At 53.2% G+C, this 18,466-nt stretch overlaps 2 protein-coding genes across 2 annotated transcripts; both read right to left on the bottom strand.

The window, feature by feature from the left end:
- Positions 1-6,316: 6,316 nt before the first annotated feature.
- GJB4 (gap junction protein beta 4) lies at positions 6,317-8,906 on the bottom strand. Its single transcript, XM_030325792.2, has 2 exons — positions 8,859-8,906; positions 6,317-7,460 (listed from the first exon to the last, which is right to left on the bottom strand). The coding sequence occupies exon 2, from the start codon at positions 7,373-7,375 to the stop codon at positions 6,575-6,577; it is 801 nt and encodes a 266-aa protein (XP_030181652.1). The 5' UTR covers positions 7,376-7,460; positions 8,859-8,906; the 3' UTR covers positions 6,317-6,574.
- A 1,298-nt stretch (positions 8,907-10,204) lies between these two features.
- On the bottom strand, positions 10,205-13,527 carry GJB5 (gap junction protein beta 5). The gene is made up of 2 exons (XM_030325650.2): positions 13,417-13,527; positions 10,205-11,365 (listed from the first exon to the last, which is right to left on the bottom strand). Exon 2 carries the CDS (start codon positions 11,336-11,338, stop codon positions 10,517-10,519), a length of 822 nt encoding a protein of 273 aa, XP_030181510.1. The 5' UTR covers positions 11,339-11,365; positions 13,417-13,527; the 3' UTR covers positions 10,205-10,516.
- Between the last annotated feature and the right edge of the window lie 4,939 nt (positions 13,528-18,466).

The raw sequence follows: 18,466 nt of genomic DNA, 5'->3' as shown, positions 1-18,466 counted from the left end.
TTGTGAAATAGTGCTTTTTAAGTCTGTGAATGATACCGAGAACTTTATTCTCTCCACAAAACCCGGTTGCGTAATATTAGGTTGTATGACAAAAAAAAAAAATCATCTGGTAGGTGTGTATATGTCATCTCCTTAACACAACCACTTTTTTTTATTGTTCTTAATGTGGTTTTGTTTTGTTTTTTTTAAGGGCTTGCCTAGGAAGAAAATATTTGCAATTGGAAGGTCATACCACTGGGAGTAATGATGGAATCTGTGTGAAATGTCTTTGCCTCCATTTTTTCTGATTCTACCCAGTGACCTCTGTGGATATCCAAGACTTCATTGATTGGGGTTATTTCAGGCTAATGAGTTTCCCCCAAAGAGCATTCTGTTTTTCAAAATGCAGTAATTGAGAGCATGCCCCACAATGTGAGAGACTTGGTAAGGACTTGGATATAAAACAAATCCTTCCTACCTGGGGGATAATTTTGGAACAAAATCTTTTCTTTAATGTTTATTTATTTATTTTTGAGAGAGAGGGAGAGAGAGAGAGAGAGAGAGAGAGAGAATTTCAAGCAGGCTCTGCCCTGTCAGCACAGAGCGTGGGGCTTGATCTCATGAACCATGAGATCGTGACCTGAGCCAAAGTCGGATGCTCAACTGACTGAGCCACCCAGATGCCCCAAGAATGGTTAATTTTCATTTTTATGGCCATTATGGAAGCCACTTGGAGGGTTTTAAGCAAGGGGGTGACTTGACTCATCTTGGTTGAAATATCTCTCAGGCTGTCACGTGCAGAAGGAACAGCAGAGGAGTGAGAGAGGAGGGGGCCAGCTGCTGCAGGTATCCAGATGTTCAGTGAGGTGGCTTGGCCTGGGATGGAAGCACTTGGAGACGGTCTGAAGGGAATGGACTTTGAACTTAGAATTATATCCAATGTGATTTGCTAATGGTGTGGATATAATTGTGAAGAAAGAGGCATGTAGGTTTTTGAACTCAGCAGCTGGGTGAGTGGGGATCTCCTCTTCCAAGGTGGGAAGACTGGGAGAGAACATAAATCTGTTCTCTGTTAGTAGGATCAGGAGTTCTCTTTTGGATGACTGAAAGGAAGTGTTGGATATATGAGTCCAACACTCATGGGAGTGGTTAGGTGGGAACATATAAATGTGGGAGCCATTGGTTTATAGATGGTTTTTATAGATGGTACTGGACAAGATCACAGAGGGGAAAAGAGGGTAGAGAACTGGGCCCTAAGGCACCCTGCATTTAGAGACCAGCAAGAGGAAGAAGAAGCATCAGTGGAGATCAAGGAGGGCCCCTCAATGTGGTGGGAGGAAAGCCAGGACAGGGTGCTTCCTGGCAGCCAAAGGAAGATGGTGTTTGAGGAGGGAGCTCTCAGTGGCCGTATGTTGCTGGGGGAGTAAGATGAGATTGAAGAACCAACCACTGGATTTGGCAGCTTGTTGGCCATTGGTGAACTTGGGAAGAACAGTTCTGACTAGAATGAGTAAATGTGATGAGGAGGTGGAGACAGCAAGTACAGACCACCTTTAGAGAGTTTTGTTTTTTGCAAAGGGGGTGGTAGCTGGAGAAGGATGTGATGTCAAGAGGGAATGACAGAAAGAGAGAGGACAACGTTATAGCATTTTTACAGAATTGTGAGGCAATAGCTGTGGAGCACAGTCCAGAGGGGTGAGAGGTGAGGGGTCCAGTGTCCAAGAGGAGGGGGTATCAGGAGCAGGGGCACTCATCCATGTCACAGGGGAGAAGGCAGAGTGAAGGGGCGCATAATGCTTGCCTGTCAGCTGAGGAGGTTTAGGCAAAAGGGGGCAAGAGGAGAAGGTATGATATAGTCATCTCGGAGACTAGGGTTAAAGTTTTAGGAAAATGTAGACTTGCCTGAGGTGCTGAGTGCCCACCGGAGCTTTGTACTCAGAAGTTTCCACTGAAACCAGTCAGTGCAGTTGTGTTATTCTCCAGGTGCTCTGGAATGGGTGCCACATGGAGAGCTGGTTTTAACTGGGGTTTGTCTTGCCTGGTGAGTGACTATAGCAGCAGGCAATGGCAAGGGAGAGCAGGACACATCTATGAGGGGCCCACAGAGTCTAAGCTGGGAAAAGAGGGGAGGGAGGACATAAAGGGGCTGATGATGGATGGTGAAACAGTAGATGTGGCAGAGGGAGCGCTGGAGCGGGAAGCAGAGTGGGTGAGCTAGGAGATGATGCAGCTCTTGTTAAGACAAGACATATGTGTGTGACTAAAGATGGAGGGGAACAAGGAAGTCAAAGCATGGCGAGGTAGGTGTTAGATGTGGTCACCAGAAATGGTAATATGCATAGCCTTAGAGAGAGAGAAGGTGATCCAGGGGCTAAGCTGGTCCAGGAACAAGAGGAGATAACCAAGATATCTTATTTGTCTCCCCAACTCAATGTGTCTGCAACTGAAGTTATCACTATGTCCCTCAAACCTGCCTCTCCCCTGGGGAAATGGCACCACCACCCTGAGAAGAAACCTGGGCGTCACTACGGTTCCTCTCTCCCTGATCCGCACACCCACTCAAATCACCCAATTGATCTGATTCTATCTCGTAAATCTTTCTTAAATCCAGCAACTTCTTTACATCCCCAATGCACACACCCTTGTTGAGGCCATTGTTGTTTGTCACTTGGACTATTGCATCAGTTTCCAAATAAGTAGCCCTGCCTTGGCCCTTCTGCACATTAACCAGAGACACTGCACATGAGATCATCTCACCTCTGTGCTGAGTCTCTCCAGTGACTTTTCATTGTCCTGAGGATGAAGTCCAAAATCCTTAACAGGGCTTTACCATGAAACCTCTGCATGATGTAGCCCTTGCCTACTTGGGCCTGACTCTTACTGCCAGCCCCCTCACTGGGCTCCAGCCCTTCTGGGTTACTTCCTGTCCTGGTCACCCTGTCCTTGCTCTTCCCTCCATGCCTTTCTCATGTTGTCCCTTCACCTGGCATCCCCTCCTTGCTCTGCTTGGCAAAATCCTCTTCTTTCTCTAGGTGTGAGCTTCAGAAGTCTCAGGGAAGCCTTTCCTGAATCCCTGGATGTTGGATCCCCTTTCCCCCTCCTCCCTCCCCCCTCCCCTCAGCACCCTGTGCACTCCAGGATGCTAAGAGCTGTTCTCTTCATGGGATATAACCTCCATGAGATTAGGGACTGTGTCTGATCCTTGGCACCTAGCGTGGGGCTTGTCACGTAAAAGTGAACAATAAATATTTGTTGGCTTGAATCAAGTGGGAGATTCTAGAGGTGGAGTAGTACTGGGTGAAGACAAAGTCTGGGGTGTGGTCCTGTGAGTGGGTAGCTAAATGGAACAGAGGAGGAGGTCATGAGAGACACCGAGGGCATGGAATGAAAAGGACAGAGTGACGCCCAGATGTTTCCGGCAGCCCTGGGCCATGAGAGAATACCCAAAGACCCTGACTTGTGTCCTCAAGTCTTCAGTGAGCTAGAAGCAATGAGGTGGCAGCAATGGGGGTGGGGCAGAAGGCGGAAGAGACAGATGGCAGGGGCCTGAGCTGAGCGAAGGGAGTTCAAGAAGGGGGAGATGGGAGGGGCGCCTGGGTGGCGCAGTCGGTTAAGCGTCTGACTTCAGCCAGGTCACGATCTCGCGGTCCGTGAGTTCGAGCCCCGCGTCAGGCTCTGGGCTCATGGCTCAGAGCCTGGAGCCTGTTTCCGATTCTGTGTCTCCCTCTCTCTCTGCCCCTCCCCCGTTCATGCTCTGTCTCTCTCTGTCCCAAAAATAAATAAACGTTGAAAAAAAAAAAACTTTAAAAAAAAAGAAGGGGGAGATGGGAAGGTCTGAGAGTGGTAGTGAGGGCTGTGGGGGGGCCTTGAGGGTGTGGGCAGGACTGAGAAAAAAAGTTCCATGGCTAGCGGCTCAGATGGTGTTCCACCACTCTCTGGGTCACTGGCTCAGGACTTGGGATCTCCGAGAACAGCACCTATGAACAGGGCTGCCACAGGAGTAGTCAGGTCCCAGGATGCACTCACCATATGCTGGCAGAAACTGGAATGGGGAATCTGGAATCTCAGAGGGATATGGCTACGGCTGGTGGGGGCTGGTCTGAGAAGCATGGGGTCACCTGGTTCTGAACTGGTTGAGAGCATCAGCCTGCTTTCTGGGATCGGGTGGCCACAGCTCTGGTCTGGATTGGAGGTAGAGCCACCCTTATTTCCTGGAGGCAGGAGTTCAGTGGATGGTTTTGGTGCCCTGCCCATGTCCCCTTTGCTGGGGGACAACCATTCCCCAGCTGCTGTGAATATAGGGCACTCGTGGCTTCTAGCTGTCCCTGGAGAATTGACCTTGATTGAATAGGAACCGCCTACCCCTTCCTGTCAGCCCTGCTGCCCATGGGGTTGCCTGAAGCCAATGACTGACTGGTATGGGAGTTCCAAAGCTTGATGCCCTTTCTCGCTGGGACAACTCAGAGATGGGATTTATGGTCCAAAGGCCCCTCACCCCACAGGGATCCGGCCAAGGCCGTTTCCCTGAGCCCATACCCAGCTCAGTTTGCTCCCCTCCCTAGCCTGCTTCTCTTGCTCCTTCCACCACATGCAAACAAATTCTTGCTGTTGGTTCTGTTTCCAGGGACCCTGACCTAAGAAGTGACTCCTGATCTTGTGCCGTAATTGGGCGTGGGGCACAGAGGCTCTCTATGGACCACTAGAGACACAGCCCAGCTAGGTGGGCCCTCTCCAGGCCAGTTTCCTTAACTATAAATGAAATCTTTAGGCTAGATTTAGTTAAAACAGCAACAATAATGGAATCTATAAGCAAATGAGAGGACACTTATCTGTGCTTCCTGGGCTAGGTGTGGTGAAGGATTCAGATAAACAAGATAGGTCTCTTCCGCCAGGCAGCTCATAGCCCATTTACTCATTTACCAAACATTTATTAAAGGTAGCTGGGGACCTGGGTGAGTCAGCGTCCTGCCCGTGAAGGGCTCACAGACTGATGGGCAAAGGCAAAGGCACAGGCTAGGTTTAAGGTTTTGAACCGTGGGGTTCAAGGAAGCATCCCAGGGGAGATTGGAAGGGTATTCCAGGCAGAAGGAACACATATGCGAAGGCATGAGGCATGACACAGCATGATGTGTCTGGTTGGGGACCCATAAGCCCTTTGGTATTATTGGTGGGAACAAGGTGGGAGGAAGCAGGGGTGACACTGGGGAGGCCAGCAGGGGTCAGGTTGAGGGCAATGGAGGGTTGTGGCAGTAGTGGAAGAATTTTTAAAGCAGGAAGAATGCCAGAGTCATGTTCATATATAGAAGGACTACTCTGTCCCCATGGTGGAAGGGTGGTGGGAAAGGAAGGACAGATTCGGGAGACATTTAGGGTTGGAGTTAGCAGGATGAACTGCACTGGCACTGGCTTGTGGGGTGTGAGAGGCTGGGAGACGGGGAGGGCATGAGGGTGTCAGGTCAGCTCCTGGCTGGGACAACTGGGTGGCTGGGGTGCCATTCATGGTCAGGGAGTCGGTGATGTGTGAGGACGGTAGGTGTGGTCAGCATGGGAGCTGCTGACTGGAGGAGGCCTGGGGACCTCCCGGAGGGTTGTTCCCCTGGGCTGTTGGTGGGGGCTCTGGCTCTGAGGCAGGTCCATACTGGAGGTGTGATTTGGGGAGGGGTCAAGGTCTGAGTGGTGGGGATGGGGGTGGGAGGATGAGGAAATGTGTGTCTGGTGAAGAGAGGGGGATTTCCTCAGACTGGTGGCTCTGGGAGGGACCCTGTAGCTCTGATGTTCTCAATAGGTCCGTGGCCTGTGGGGATATCTCTACAGACTCCCCATCCTGGGCTCACTCTCAGCACCTTCCCCTCCCTCCCAGCCTTCCCCTGATACCCTCAGGGAGACTCTCTCTCTGAGGAGTGTGATGGCAGGGTGAGAGAGGCTGGAATGGGGGAGGGGCCGAGGCCTCCTGAACCATGCACATTCACTGCAGGGGCTCCCACTGAGAACTGACCTGTGCTGGGCCCAGGGTCTCCTGGGATCCCACTCCTCCTGCCTTGGCCAGCTGGTTGTAGACCAAGACTGGTTGCAGAGTCCAGAGACCCCTGGAGCCACCTCTTGGCATTCCTACCATGTCCTGGGGGCACACTCTGTGTGTGTGTATGTGTGGTATATGTTGTGTGGTGCGTGTGAGTGTGTGTGGTGTGGTGGTGTGTGTGTGTGTGTGATGCATCGATGACCTTGGATCTGAGGTTCTGGGGTGCAGTCACCCACTGAGTGGTTGTGGCTCCTCTCTGAGGTCCATGGTGAACCCCCCTGACACTTCTACCCACCACTCCCCACCTGGTCTACAAAATACTGGGAAAATCACATTTATTAAGGTTTTGACATACCCCATTGCCATATACAAAATCCCCACCAGCCGTCAACCTCCCTCCCCCGGGGCTCAGGACCTAGAGACCAAGCTGCTCTCCAGCGCTGGCCCATGGGGGTGCTTCCTGAGCCCCACAACCGTCTTCCTCACCTGCCCTGCTGCAGAAAAGAGGCCACTGCCCTGCGGTGGCCTTAGGGAACAGACCATGGACCCGGTGGTCCCAGCCGCCAACCTCACAGGTTATGGAAACCCACCTGCATCCAACGTGGCCGACCCGGCCTTCATTAGGACAGAGTTCCCATCTTGGGGGTGCTCTCTCTGGGAGAGGACATATGGGGGGCACGTATCGGGCAGGTGATCCCGGCGCGGAGACCGCTGGCGCTTCGGGCTGAAGGTCTCCAGGCACCTCTTGCCCACCAGGTAGACGACCTCACTGAGGTTGAGCAGGATGCAGATCACAGCTGTGGCCACCATGAAGTAGGTGAAGACCTTCTTCTCCGTGGGTCGGGAGATGTAGCAGTCCACAGTGTGGGGGCAAGGGGACTCGGAGCAGGCCACCACCCGGGGCATGTCGTAGTCCTGGTAGAGGCGGTGGAAGATGTAGAGGAAGGCAGAGTCGACGGCAGCCTTGAAAACGAGACTCAGCAAGTACGTCCACCAGAGCCCGCCCCGCTTCTTGCTGGGGTTGTCGTACAGGGACGGGGCGTTGGGGCCGTGCTTCAGGCGGTGCTTCCGCTCCCGCTCCTGGCGGTAGGCGACGTGCATGACCACGAGCAGCGAGGGGCAGGTGACTAAGATGAGCTGCAGGGCCCAGAGGCGCACGTGGGACACGGGGAAGAACTCGTCGTAGCAGACGTTGGGGCAGCCTGGCTGCTTGGTGTTGCAGACGAAGTCCTTCTGCTCGTCGTCCCACACCTCCTCCGCGGCCACCACGTACACCAGCACGCGGAAGATGAACACCACCGACAGCCAGATGCGGCCCAGCGCCGTGGAGTACTTGTTGACCCCGCTCAGGAGGCCCTGCAGGGACGCCCAGTTCATGCCGACTGTGTCCTTGCTTCCTCACGTGGACGGTCTACACCGCGAGTGCCCACTCCGGGGTGGGGGCCACGAGGCCTGGGAGAGCCTGGAAATGGGTGCCCTTTATTGAAGGTGCGATTGGCAAAACCCTTTCAGAACCACCTTGTCATCACGTCCTCACCTGCAATGACTTGGTGGTGGTGGTGGGGGGGTAGGGATGGCTGTTATCCCCATTTCATGGAGGGGGGGGGCAGTGGGTAAACTAAGGCCTAGACAGCCACCTACCCAAGGCCTCCCCCTGCTGGAAATGGTGGAGCTGGTCTTGAACTCCCATCTTCCAGCTCCAAAATCAGGGGATGTTTTATTCTACAGGGTAATGGATAAACGTGAAAGGTAATCATCTTCCATGGATGTGCCTGCCAACTTCTGTGACCCCAAGTTTCTGTGGATAGCATGACTTCTACAGAAACAGGAAGAAGGTGCAGGTTGGATGATTTGCCCTCCTGCCAGCTGCTGGGGCTCGATAGGGGCAGGGGATGAGGGGTGTGTATCATTATCCTCCAGCTTCTAATGAGCACCAACATGAGCCAGGCCCTGTGCTGGGTGTGTTCACATTGGCCTCTTTGAAGAACCCCTGAGTGATAACCATCCTCACTGAGAGGCCCAGGGCATCCCCAGCCCGGACATTTCCTCCCACACTAAATAGGCTCTTTGGAGCTGTGGCGGTTTGGCCCCATGTGCCTCCCCTTCCCTGCACCCGTGCGAGCACTGACTGTCCTGACCACAGTGGGTTCCTCTGGAATTCAACCATTTCGGCTTTAGGGAGGGCCTGGGAAAGGGACAAAGGCAGGATTCTGGCTCGGTCCACCCCTGATCATGTACTTTTTCTCAGGGACACCTGTCTTCTCTGATTGTCAGCCAGGTCTCCCATTATTCCTGGTCGGGCCTCTGTCCGATGTGCTCTGTCCTCCACACCCCCTTATCTGGAGAGCCATCAGGTTCTCTCTCCTGCCCCAGACCCCCCGCCCCATCCCTGACTCAGACCTCACCATCTTCAGAGCTTCTCACCCTGGGACATTTTCTGAATACCCTCCTCTATCTCTCATGGCAGAATGGATCACTGGTGTTCAAATCGCCTGTTTACCTGTCTCCTGCACCAGACTGTCAGCGTCTGGAGGGCAGCCTCTACGCCTGGATCATCTGTTCCCCCAGGACTCAGCACCAGGCCTGGCCCCATGAGCACACAATAGATGTTTGCTGAACTGAGCAGAAACTCTCTCTTCCTGGTCCCTCCTTTTCTTTGTCTCTTCTCTGGTCCTCTGTCCTCCCTTTGGTCTGGCAGGATGTCCCCTCCCCTCCTTGGGGCTTCCCTGGGGTTTCTCCAGGGATCCTCTGTCCTCTTTCTTCCTCCCAGGAGCCCAGCCTGCAGCCTGAGTTCACGAGGTTCCTCAGCCCACCTGGTCCCTGCTTCCCAGCCCCCTCTCCGGCCCGATTGGTTCCTCACCTTTCTTGGGTCTAGCAGCCACTCTCTGGTCCCTGGGCTTGTCTGTGTGCCTGAGGGCCTCCCAGAGGCAGCTTTTGTTCCTCACTCCTCTTCGGGGTGGAGCTTTCTGAGCCAATGAGCCAAGGGAGAGTGAGCGGGTGGGCCGGCGGGCGGACTTCCCCGGGCACATATTCAGAGCAAACACCTGTGTGGCTCTTCTCCCCTGGCCCACGCCTTCTCTCCAGCCTGGATGGGCATGGCTGGGTCTGGCTCCCTGGGCTGGCAGGTACGTAGGTGGAACTGTTGGAGGGGGGGAGGCAGTGCAGGAGCCTTGTATTCTCATGTCAGGGCCCAGGTCAGCCCCAACGCTAGCCCCTGTCTGTTGCTCCTAGCCCCTTCCAGTTGCCTTATTGCCCCTAGTCCCTCTGTCCCCAGGCCTCTCTCTTGCCCTTTTCGGAAGCACGGTTCTGGGGTCCTCAGCAGGTGGTATATGTGGAGAGGGGCAACCTTGATTCAGCCCAGGATCATGTTGCACCCAGGTGGAGACGTTTCTGGGGACTAGAGCTTGGGCTGCTGGTGAGCTGTGTGGGGGTGGGAGGGACGGATTCTGGTTTTTCAGACAAGGATACCGCTGCTCGGGTGGAGACAAGGAATGCAGGCCAGCAGCATGGAACGTCCCAGCTGGCATGGGGCCAGGCATAGCCTCCCTGTCTGTCTCCGTAGACCTGGGTCCCTGGGGAAGGCCTGCAGGGAAGTCAGGGTCCTCCTGGGTGGGGGCTGCAGAGGGGCCTTGGGCCTGTGTCCTTTCTGACTGTCCCGGTGGCTGGGATAGTGAGGATTAATGTGCAGCCAGGGAGGGGCTCTTCTGCTTGATTTCCCACAAGCATTTATTGAGCACTTCCTAATACCAATGATTAACATTTATGTGGCCTTTTACAGCTGGCTTACCCCATCCACAGCCATGAGCTCATCCAGCACCCCCCAGCCCCTCCAGGCTCCACATTATTAACCCACTTTAGAGAGGAGCTGAAGTCACTTTTCCAGAGTCCCGGTGGAACATGGGTTCGAATGCAAGTGTTCTGACTCAAAAGTTCACGAACTTTCCATTGCAACACACACGTCCCCACGTGCTAAGCCCCATTATGTTTGCAGACAGCCCTTGGGCTTAAATTTGCAACTGGGGATAAAGGCTTGTCTTGAGCTTGAGCAATCGGCATGACCCCCAGGAGTGCTGGGGACTTTTTCTGGGGGAGGAGACGGCCCCTCCCCCTGGCTGGTTCAAGTCCAGCCCTTTGCAGGGGCAAGAGACGTTGACCCAGTGATCTGACAGGGGTCACAAAGGATGAAGAAATGAAGCACGGCTTGAAGCAAGTGGAGGAGTTGACTTTTATTAAGCCTTGACCGTGGGTGCCCCCCCACAGATGGCACTGGCACATCCATTCTCTAAATAAACCCCTCCTCACGGCAACAACCCAGCGAGGTGGGCTTCGCCTCCAATTTACACAGAAAGAAACTAAGGTTCAGTGTGGAGGGGTAACCTTCCCGAGGCCCCACAGTAGGTGGCAGGTGCAGGACGCCCCCTCCTACCTGCCCCTGCTTGCAGCTCAGCTCCCCCGCCCCCAAGGCTGCACCCATGGGAGATGCTGGGCCCTTTCCAACCAGGCTTGACCAGGCCGCTCTCACAGCATGGTCTTCTTCACATGGTCTCGAGGGCGGTCTGGTAAGAGAGGAGGGTGAGAGTCCGAGCCCAGAAAGATGAGGTCGCCCGAGAGGAGGTCGTCTTCCTTGTAGGAAGAGGTGGGACAGTCTGGGCGATGGCCTCCGCCCGTGGCCCTGGCTCTCCTCGCTGCCAGGCCCTCACGGCACCTCTTGCTCACCAGGTAGGCCAGCTCCACGAGGTTGAGCAGGATGCAAATGGCGGCCGTGACCACCATGAAGAGAGTGAAGATGTTCTTCTCTGAGGGCTTGGAGATGAAGCAATCCACCGTGTTGGGACACGGAGCTGCGTGGCACTTGACCACATGAGGAAGGGTGTATTTGGGGTAGAACGAGTGGAACACGTAGAGGAAGGCGGTATCCACGCCGGCTTTGAACACCAGGCTGCAGACGTAGGTCCACCAGAGCCCACCCCGCTTCTTGCCGGGGTTCAGGTAGAGGCGCCCGCCATCCTCCCCCACTGCCTCTCGGTGCTTCTTCTCCCGAGCCTCCCGGTAGGCGACGTGCATGACCACGAGCAGCGAGGGGCAGGTGACCAGGATGAGCTGCAGGGCCCAGAGGCGCACGTGGGACACGGGGAAGAACTCGTCAAAGCAGACGTTGGAGCAGCCCGGCTGCTTGGTGTTGCAGTCAAAATCCTTGTGATCGTCACTCCACACTCGCTCAGCCGTCACCAGGTACACCAGCACGCGGAAGATGAAGACCAGAGACAGCCAGATTCGCCCAAAGGCAGTGGAGTACTTGTTGACCCCGCTCAGGAGCCCCTCGAAGATCCCCCAGTTCATGGTGGACCCAGCTGTTGGCTGCTACTGCTGAGAAATGATAAGAATTCCCCACATGTATAGAGCACTCACTCTGAGCACCTTATAGAAATACTGTATATCATCTGTATTTAATTCTCATAGCCACAGAGGAGCTAGGTTCTATTATTGTCCCCATTTTGCAGATGAAGGAAACTGAGGTTTGGGGGTTATGCAGATTGCACAACTATTAGGTGCAGAGCTGGGGTTTGAGCCCAGCTAATTCAATCCAGAACCCAACTCTTATCCATAAAAGTGCATGAAGGTGGGTCCAGGGAGTCAGTCTTTCCTCCCAGGGCCCCGAGATTCTGGTCTTACAGTCCTGCAGAGTGAAGGTTTAAGTAGGTGGACACTCTGCCCTTTCCCTCTGTCCTGACCCTGGCCCTCCTCCTCAGGGGGCCGAGCCTCAGGAAGACTTCTCTCCTTTTGAGCCCCGCTCTCTCCTCTTAGCCCCTCCGAAGGGGAACCCGGTCTTTGCCCTTTCCTTGGCTTGCGGGACTGGGCTGGAGAGGCTGCTGGAAACTTGTCCCCAGACTGCCATCTGTAAATACCCAGGCAATGTCTTGCTGGAATGCAGCTCACTAGAAGCAAGGCCAATGACAATCCAGCTGAAAGATAAAGTAGGGGACAATGGTTCTCTTTATCCAATGGCCTTCCTAGAGTAGCCTGGTATGCTGTAGTTTGGATTCCCAAACTGGGGTTCCATGGAATCCTGTCCATAGTTTGGCAACAGGAGTAGTGAGAGAAAAGGATTCTGTGTCCAAGAAAGGTAGGCAAACAGGTTCATTCAGCAAAGTTAAATAGGTCCCTTTACTTGACCATGCTAATACGTTTACACTGAGTCTCCAAAAGGGGGACGAAATATGTAGCATTGCCCAAACTCCTTTGACCACAGAACCTTTTTTTTTTTTTTTTTTTTTAAATCATCTTATGGAGCAGTCTTGTCAACACAGCAAAATGGGAAATTCTGCTCTGGTCAGTTTCACTGGTGAGTTCAGCGTGATAAACACACAGGTATCAGATTTAACTCCGTTTAGGGAGTATGACTGCCATTCTGAGTGTGTGGTGTCCACTTGATCTCTTGGAGTTCTTCTGCCTGGTTCCTGGGTTGGGGGGGTGGTTCCCTGAGACCCATGTACTGTGGTCTCACCTGCTGGGATCCCCAAGGACCTCAGGGAGACTGCACAGCCTCTTGCTGTAAGGGGTTCCTGGTGCCCTTTCCAGCGCTGGTCTAGGCACTGGGCATTGCCCTGTCCTGCCTGTGGGATCTGTTAGAGATGGGCAAGGTAGTGATAACAGCCAACAGTTATAGGATATTTATGCAACACCAGGCACTGTTCTGAGCACTTTGCACGAACCAATATAGTATGAAAGGGTATGCTATTTTTTATTGCCAATTTGCGGATGAGTAAAGTGGAGCACAAAGAGGTTAATTAATTTGCTCATATTTGCACAGCTGGGAAGCAGCAGAGCTGGGATTTGAATTGCACTCTGGGGCCTGGACCCCTTTCCCTAAGCTGCAGGAAAGGGGTCTGTGCCCGTCCTCTCCTCCACGAGGGGGACGTCAGGTTAGGGAGGCTGGAGGCGTCTCTGCTCCCACCCTGTCTCCTACCCTGTCTCTCCACCCTTCTGTCTATACCACCTACCACTTGGTAGTGAATCATCAACTTATCTTTGCTCGGTCCTGCCTAAGGTGGGAGGAACTCCTGGCAGCCTGACAGGGAACAGCCAAGGAGGCTCCAGCCCTTAGTCCCCAGAGGCTTCCGGCCCAGCCCACCTAGGGTGTGGTGGGGTGGGGCTTTGCAAGCCCAGGCAGAGTCTCTTCGCTTGCTCAGCTTCTGGCACCCCTGTGAGCCCCTCTCCCACTTGGTCCCTGGCTCCTGCCTCTGCTCAGCTGGGGAGAGCTGAAAGAACCCAGAGCAGTGGAGGGAGGAGCCCTCTGTTCCTCTCCCACCACAACCCAGGGTGGCGAATATGTCCAGACTGCCTCCCTCGCCTCTCCATCAGAGATGTCTCCCTCTGCCAGGTACACCAAGGGTCCATCTGGACACAGGTGGCCTTACCTGAGTGGCTACTCCTCAAGGGTCCTGGTAGCTGGCAGTCGGAGGCAGCTGGAACTCATGTCAGAACCAGGGAGGGTGTTTGGGGCAGCGCCTTCCTGGGACGGAGCCTGCAGAGTCCGCAGGCAGCCGGGTGTGCCGCTGGCCTGGGAGAAGGCGGAGCTGTACGTGGCACTGCCATTGGCTGGGCCCCAGCCTCCCCAGACTGCCTCTGAGGAGGCCCAGAAACTTAAAGGTTCATGGTTCACTCTTCCTTGGGTGCTGAGCCCAGAATCCTGGCATCCTCTTAGGGTAGAGCCACAGGTCCACTCTGAACCTCGGCTTGTCCACTCATCCTTGGCCTTGTGTTCGAGGACCTGAGGTCCGTCCTGACTTCTCATCCTTCTCCAGAAATGCCCCATGCTGCTTCTTGGGACTCTACAGGCTGCTCTCTGGCCTTCCATCCTCATGGCTTCAGTTACCTTCGGAAGCACAGTGACTCCCAAACACTGTCTCCAGCCCAAATGCTTTGTCCCATCCCTTGCTCACCCTTGGATGCCCTTCCCTCGCTCTTCGCATCGCCTGGTACTCCTCCAAGAAGCCTTCCCTGACTATGCCGTTCCAGGTGGCTTAGGGCCTCATCTCTGGGCTTCCACGGCCTTGAACTTCCACATCATCGTAACTGTATTGGAATAGTTGATCTTAACTGAACTGGTTCCAGGTAGGACCTGTCTGTTAAATAAACAAATCAATCCACATCAACAGACAGTTTTAGGGACCTGTGAGCAGGACATAAAGCAGACAAGCCCCTGACCTCCAGGAACTCACCAACTTGGCCTTGATTACCAGCTGATAAGACCAGTACCAGCTGCACAGCCTCTCATGACTGCCAAGAGGCCATGGGACAGGTTTCGGGGCCCAGTCTCCCCTTCTCCACCATCCCGTGCCTGCTGGAATCCAGTTCAGTCATTACACCCCTACCCTGGGTGCATGAGGGATTGTGCAAAAGGCCACCCCCCCTCCCCAACACACACACATACACAGAACCCCCCGACCCCCAACACTGCATTCAATAGCCTTTCCACCAACCCTTGTTTTATTATTATTTTTTAAAGTTTATTTATTTATTTTGAGTGAGCTAGTGAGCACACATGCATCTCTGGGCGTCACACCCCTGCATCTGGAATCTCACGCCCTCTGGATTTGATTTTCACTTCTAGTACTTTTATTTATTTTTTATTAAAAAAAATGTTTATTCATCTTTGAGAGAGAGAGAGAGACAGAGTGCAAGCAGGGGAGGGGCAGAGAGAGACGGAGACACAGACTCTGAAGCAGGCTCCAGGCTCCGAGCTGTCAGCACAGAGCTTGATGTGGGGCCAAACTCACGGATCACGAGATCTTGACCTGAGCCGAAGTTGGATGCTTAATCGACTGAGCCACCCAGGTGCCCCAACCTCTGGTACTGTTAGACCTGGGAAATTTCCCTATTCTCCAAAGTACAATGAGACTTTTTTTTTTTTTTGCCCATGAGGAGTGTCCTTGGATGCAGTGAGCACAATGCAGTGCAGTGACTGAACATAGGGTGCATGGCCGGAATCCCACTTCTGTCTCGTCCCCTCTATGTGATGCCTCAGTTTCTTATCTGCATAGTGAGACAGTAAGATCGCCTACCTGGAAGGGTTGGTGCACTGATTAACCCAGCTAACCGAGGCACGGTGCTAGAACAGTGCCTGGCACAAAGGAAGCCCTCTTTAGGACTACCCCTGATGTGTGTGAACTGATCTGCCCCCACACGCCTGGCACAGGGTGGGCACTCACAAAAAGTGACTTCCTCCCTTTTCCTTAATCCTATGCCTTTTCTCTCCAAGATGGAGGGGAGGCAGAGAAGGGAGGGGGAGACAGGCATACCAGAGGAAACCTCATGTGGACGAGTGCTGTCTTTGGGTTAAAAATGCAAAACCTGGGGGAGCCACAAATAGCACAGGTCCACAGCAAGCACAATGCAGCCCCACATGTACACACACACACACACACACACACACACAGAGGCCACACTTACACGGGGCAGTGCTTTGTTTTGTTTGCTGCTCTACCCCTGGTGCCTAGAATGGTGCCTCGTACCAAGTTAGGCCTCATTTATGTTTACTGAATGAATGATGTCTGAAATTCATGCACCCTGCAAAAATTCACACACATCTCCGTCCCCCTCTACGTTCTTCCCGCCAAATGATTTCCAAGTCCAGGAGAGGGAGACACACGGATGGATCAGGTAAAACATTGTGAGAAGTGCTATGAGGGACATACAACCGAGAAGGGAGCATCACATTCTGCCAGAGGGAGATCCGGACAAGGTAACATTTAAGTTGGATCTTGAAGGATGTGTGCGAGTTCACCAAGAGGAGCCGAGGAGGAGAGGCCTCCGAGGCAGAGGGCCCAGAGTATGCAAAGGAGCTCCGTGAAAGATGATAGAAGACCTTTAGAGAGTGGACTGGGTGGGGGGCTGTGGGAGCACCAGAGACACCTGGAAGGTTGGCAAGGGCAGTCTGGACCCTGAAAGACCCTGGAACACTGTGCTGAAAAGTTTGGATTTACCTTGTGTGCGGAGGGAGGCATGAGGGAGGGAAGGAAGCTACATGGTCATACCGGTATAGTTGATTCTCATTATTTGTGGTACTTATGTTCCGTAAAGTCACCGCAAACACTGAATTAGCAAATACTGAAACTTTGCTAATTTCAGTATTTGGGGGGAAATGCAGTGGGGGAAATGCAGTGTCAGGTTCTGCCAGGTTCTGTCCGCATTTTCATCAGCTGATCAATACCTAACCTTGTTTTATGTGTGTTTCTTCTTAAAGACACCTTATTTAATATATATTGTTGAATCATTAACGTTAACCTCGTGGCCAAAAGCACTGTAACTCGCGGAATGAAGCTCATCGAACCGCCATGTGTTTTCTCCCTAAGGCTCCACATAGCCCGCCTGGGCTTAGGAACTGGCCAGCACTTCAGTGTTACCCTCGGGGGCCAGTTTAAACAGCAAAACCACCAACAGCGTCAGCTGGGGACATGCAAGTCAGGGACTCAAATTTTTGGCTGCCCTGGTTACGTCCACGAATGACTATGAAAGCACCGAGTGTATTGATTTCGGGGGGGGGGGGTGTTAAACAAATACATTTTAGTGAATAGACGAACTCATAAATATGGAATCTGTGAATAATAAGGATCGACTATGTGTTTAGAAAGCTCCCTCTGTTTGAGAGAAGAAGCACACGGGACTGGTAAGTTATTGCAATTGATTTAGGCAAGAGAGGAGCCAGAGGGATGGATTTGGGAAGCGGTTGATGAGTACAGCCAGCACTGCCTGTATGGGTTCTGACTGGATGCAGGGGGCAGGTAGGAGGAAGACCCCGATGGTTCCCAGGTTGCTTGTGTTAGTGATTGGCAGGTGGTGGGTTCGCTGTTGGAGGTAAGGAACATAGGAGGAAAAGCAGGCTGTCTGGTGGGGGTGGGGGAGGGAAGGGGATGCACAGGTTCTTCCCAGATGATCAGGAGTTAGTGAGGTCAGTGCTCCACGTGGAGGACAGCCATGTGGACTGTCCACAGCCAGCAGCTGGCCCCAAGGAGGTGATGGGAGCCCCAGAGGGTGGCCCTGGAGTGCGTGCTGGGTGACAAGAGAAGAGGGTCCAGGCAGAGCTCTGGGGAGCACTGACATTTTGGGAAGCAGGTGAGAAACAGCGTTGTCTGTGGAAGGCTAAACCAGTGCAAGCAGGGGAGGATGTATGTCATGAAAGTGCAATACAGGAAACCCACCTGCAGAGAGGCCAGTTGAGGTCCCTGGTGACTTTTGGCAGAATAGTTCAGCAGGGCTGTGGTGACACAGGCTAGAGGGCAGTGGGTGGGGAAAGCAGAGACTGAACCTTTTCGGGAAGCTTGTAGGGGAAAAAGGCAGGGCCGATGCATCAGAGCTGAAGAAGGGTTTCCTTCTTTCCAGGGAGAGGGGAGGAGGCTGGAGGGCCATTTGCCCTGCAAATGGTTAATGTGTTCTATCTGTCATCCTTTCTCTTACTCTTCTCTTTCCTGGTTCTCTGGCCCTACTCGCATGTCCCCCGGTCCTCAGCCAGGGCATTCCTGACTCTCCTCATCATCTTTGACATGTCCTTCTGGTTCAGAGGGACCCTTCCCTGAGCCCTAACTTCAGGAGACAGTCTTGGCCTCCCTGTGGGGTCAGCTCACCTGTTTCCTGTTTCTTGCCTGTTCTCCCTGTTAATGGGTATGGGGTGGGTGGGAGCTGGACTCCCTTCTGGACACCAGCCACCTCCCAGGCTCCCTTCTAAATGCAGCAGACAAAGGGCAGTATAGGCACTGTGGCCTGACACCCTGTTGATGACTATTGAAACCCCTGTTCACAAATGAGAGTAAAGTTTTGGTCCTTTTGACAAGGGAAGTCAGCCTGTGGGGTCAAGGTGGTGTCCATTCCCTGTCCTCAGGAGAGGTGGAAAAGCTGGAAAATGGGGTAGTAATGTCAGCTTCATTATTGAACACCTCTTGTGTGCCAGAAACTAGGTCAAATGCTCTACGTGCACCAAACACATAAATGCAAGTCATGCTTAAAAAAAAAAAAATCTGTTCAAGACCTTTCAGTGGCTCCCACTGTCTTGACGTAAAGTCTCATATTGCTAATATGGTAATGCCCTGCACGATGAGGCTTCTGCTACCCTTTGTTCTGAGCCTCTTCCCTTCTATCTTTGTGCTCAGCCACATTAGCCTTCTCTCACTTTCTAGAACACAGTAATCTCTTTCCCACCTCAGGGCCTTTGCACGTGCCTTAATGATCTTTCCTCATTTTCCCTGAGCTAGCATCACCTCAGGTTCCAGATCTTGATTTAAATGTCCCTCTCAGAAAAGCCTCTCTTGACCCCTGAAACTAGATCAGGTTCTCTGTCACCCATTCTTTTGGCACCTGCTTCTCCTTTGTGACTGTGTCACAACTGCACTTGTAGTTGGGAAGTGCCTGTGTATTTCATGTCCTCTCCTCCTTTTGAGTGCCATCTTCAAAAGGACAGACACAGAGGTTGGG

Source organism: Lynx canadensis, chromosome C1, assembly GCF_007474595.2.
Source record: "Lynx canadensis isolate LIC74 chromosome C1, mLynCan4.pri.v2, whole genome shotgun sequence".
Classification (NCBI taxonomy): Eukaryota; Metazoa; Chordata; class Mammalia; order Carnivora; family Felidae; genus Lynx; species Lynx canadensis.
Note: the sequence above shows the minus strand (reverse complement) of the source record. Positions and strands in the feature narration are given on the sequence as shown.

Bases quoted from the DNA above. Each gene is read 5' to 3' on its own strand.
- GJB4 (XM_030325792.2), bottom strand. From the start codon at position 7,375: ATGAACTGGGCGTCCCTGCAGGGCCTCCTGAGCGGGGTCAACAAGTAC.
- GJB5 (XM_030325650.2), bottom strand. From the start codon at position 11,338: ATGAACTGGGGGATCTTCGAGGGGCTCCTGAGCGGGGTCAACAAGTAC.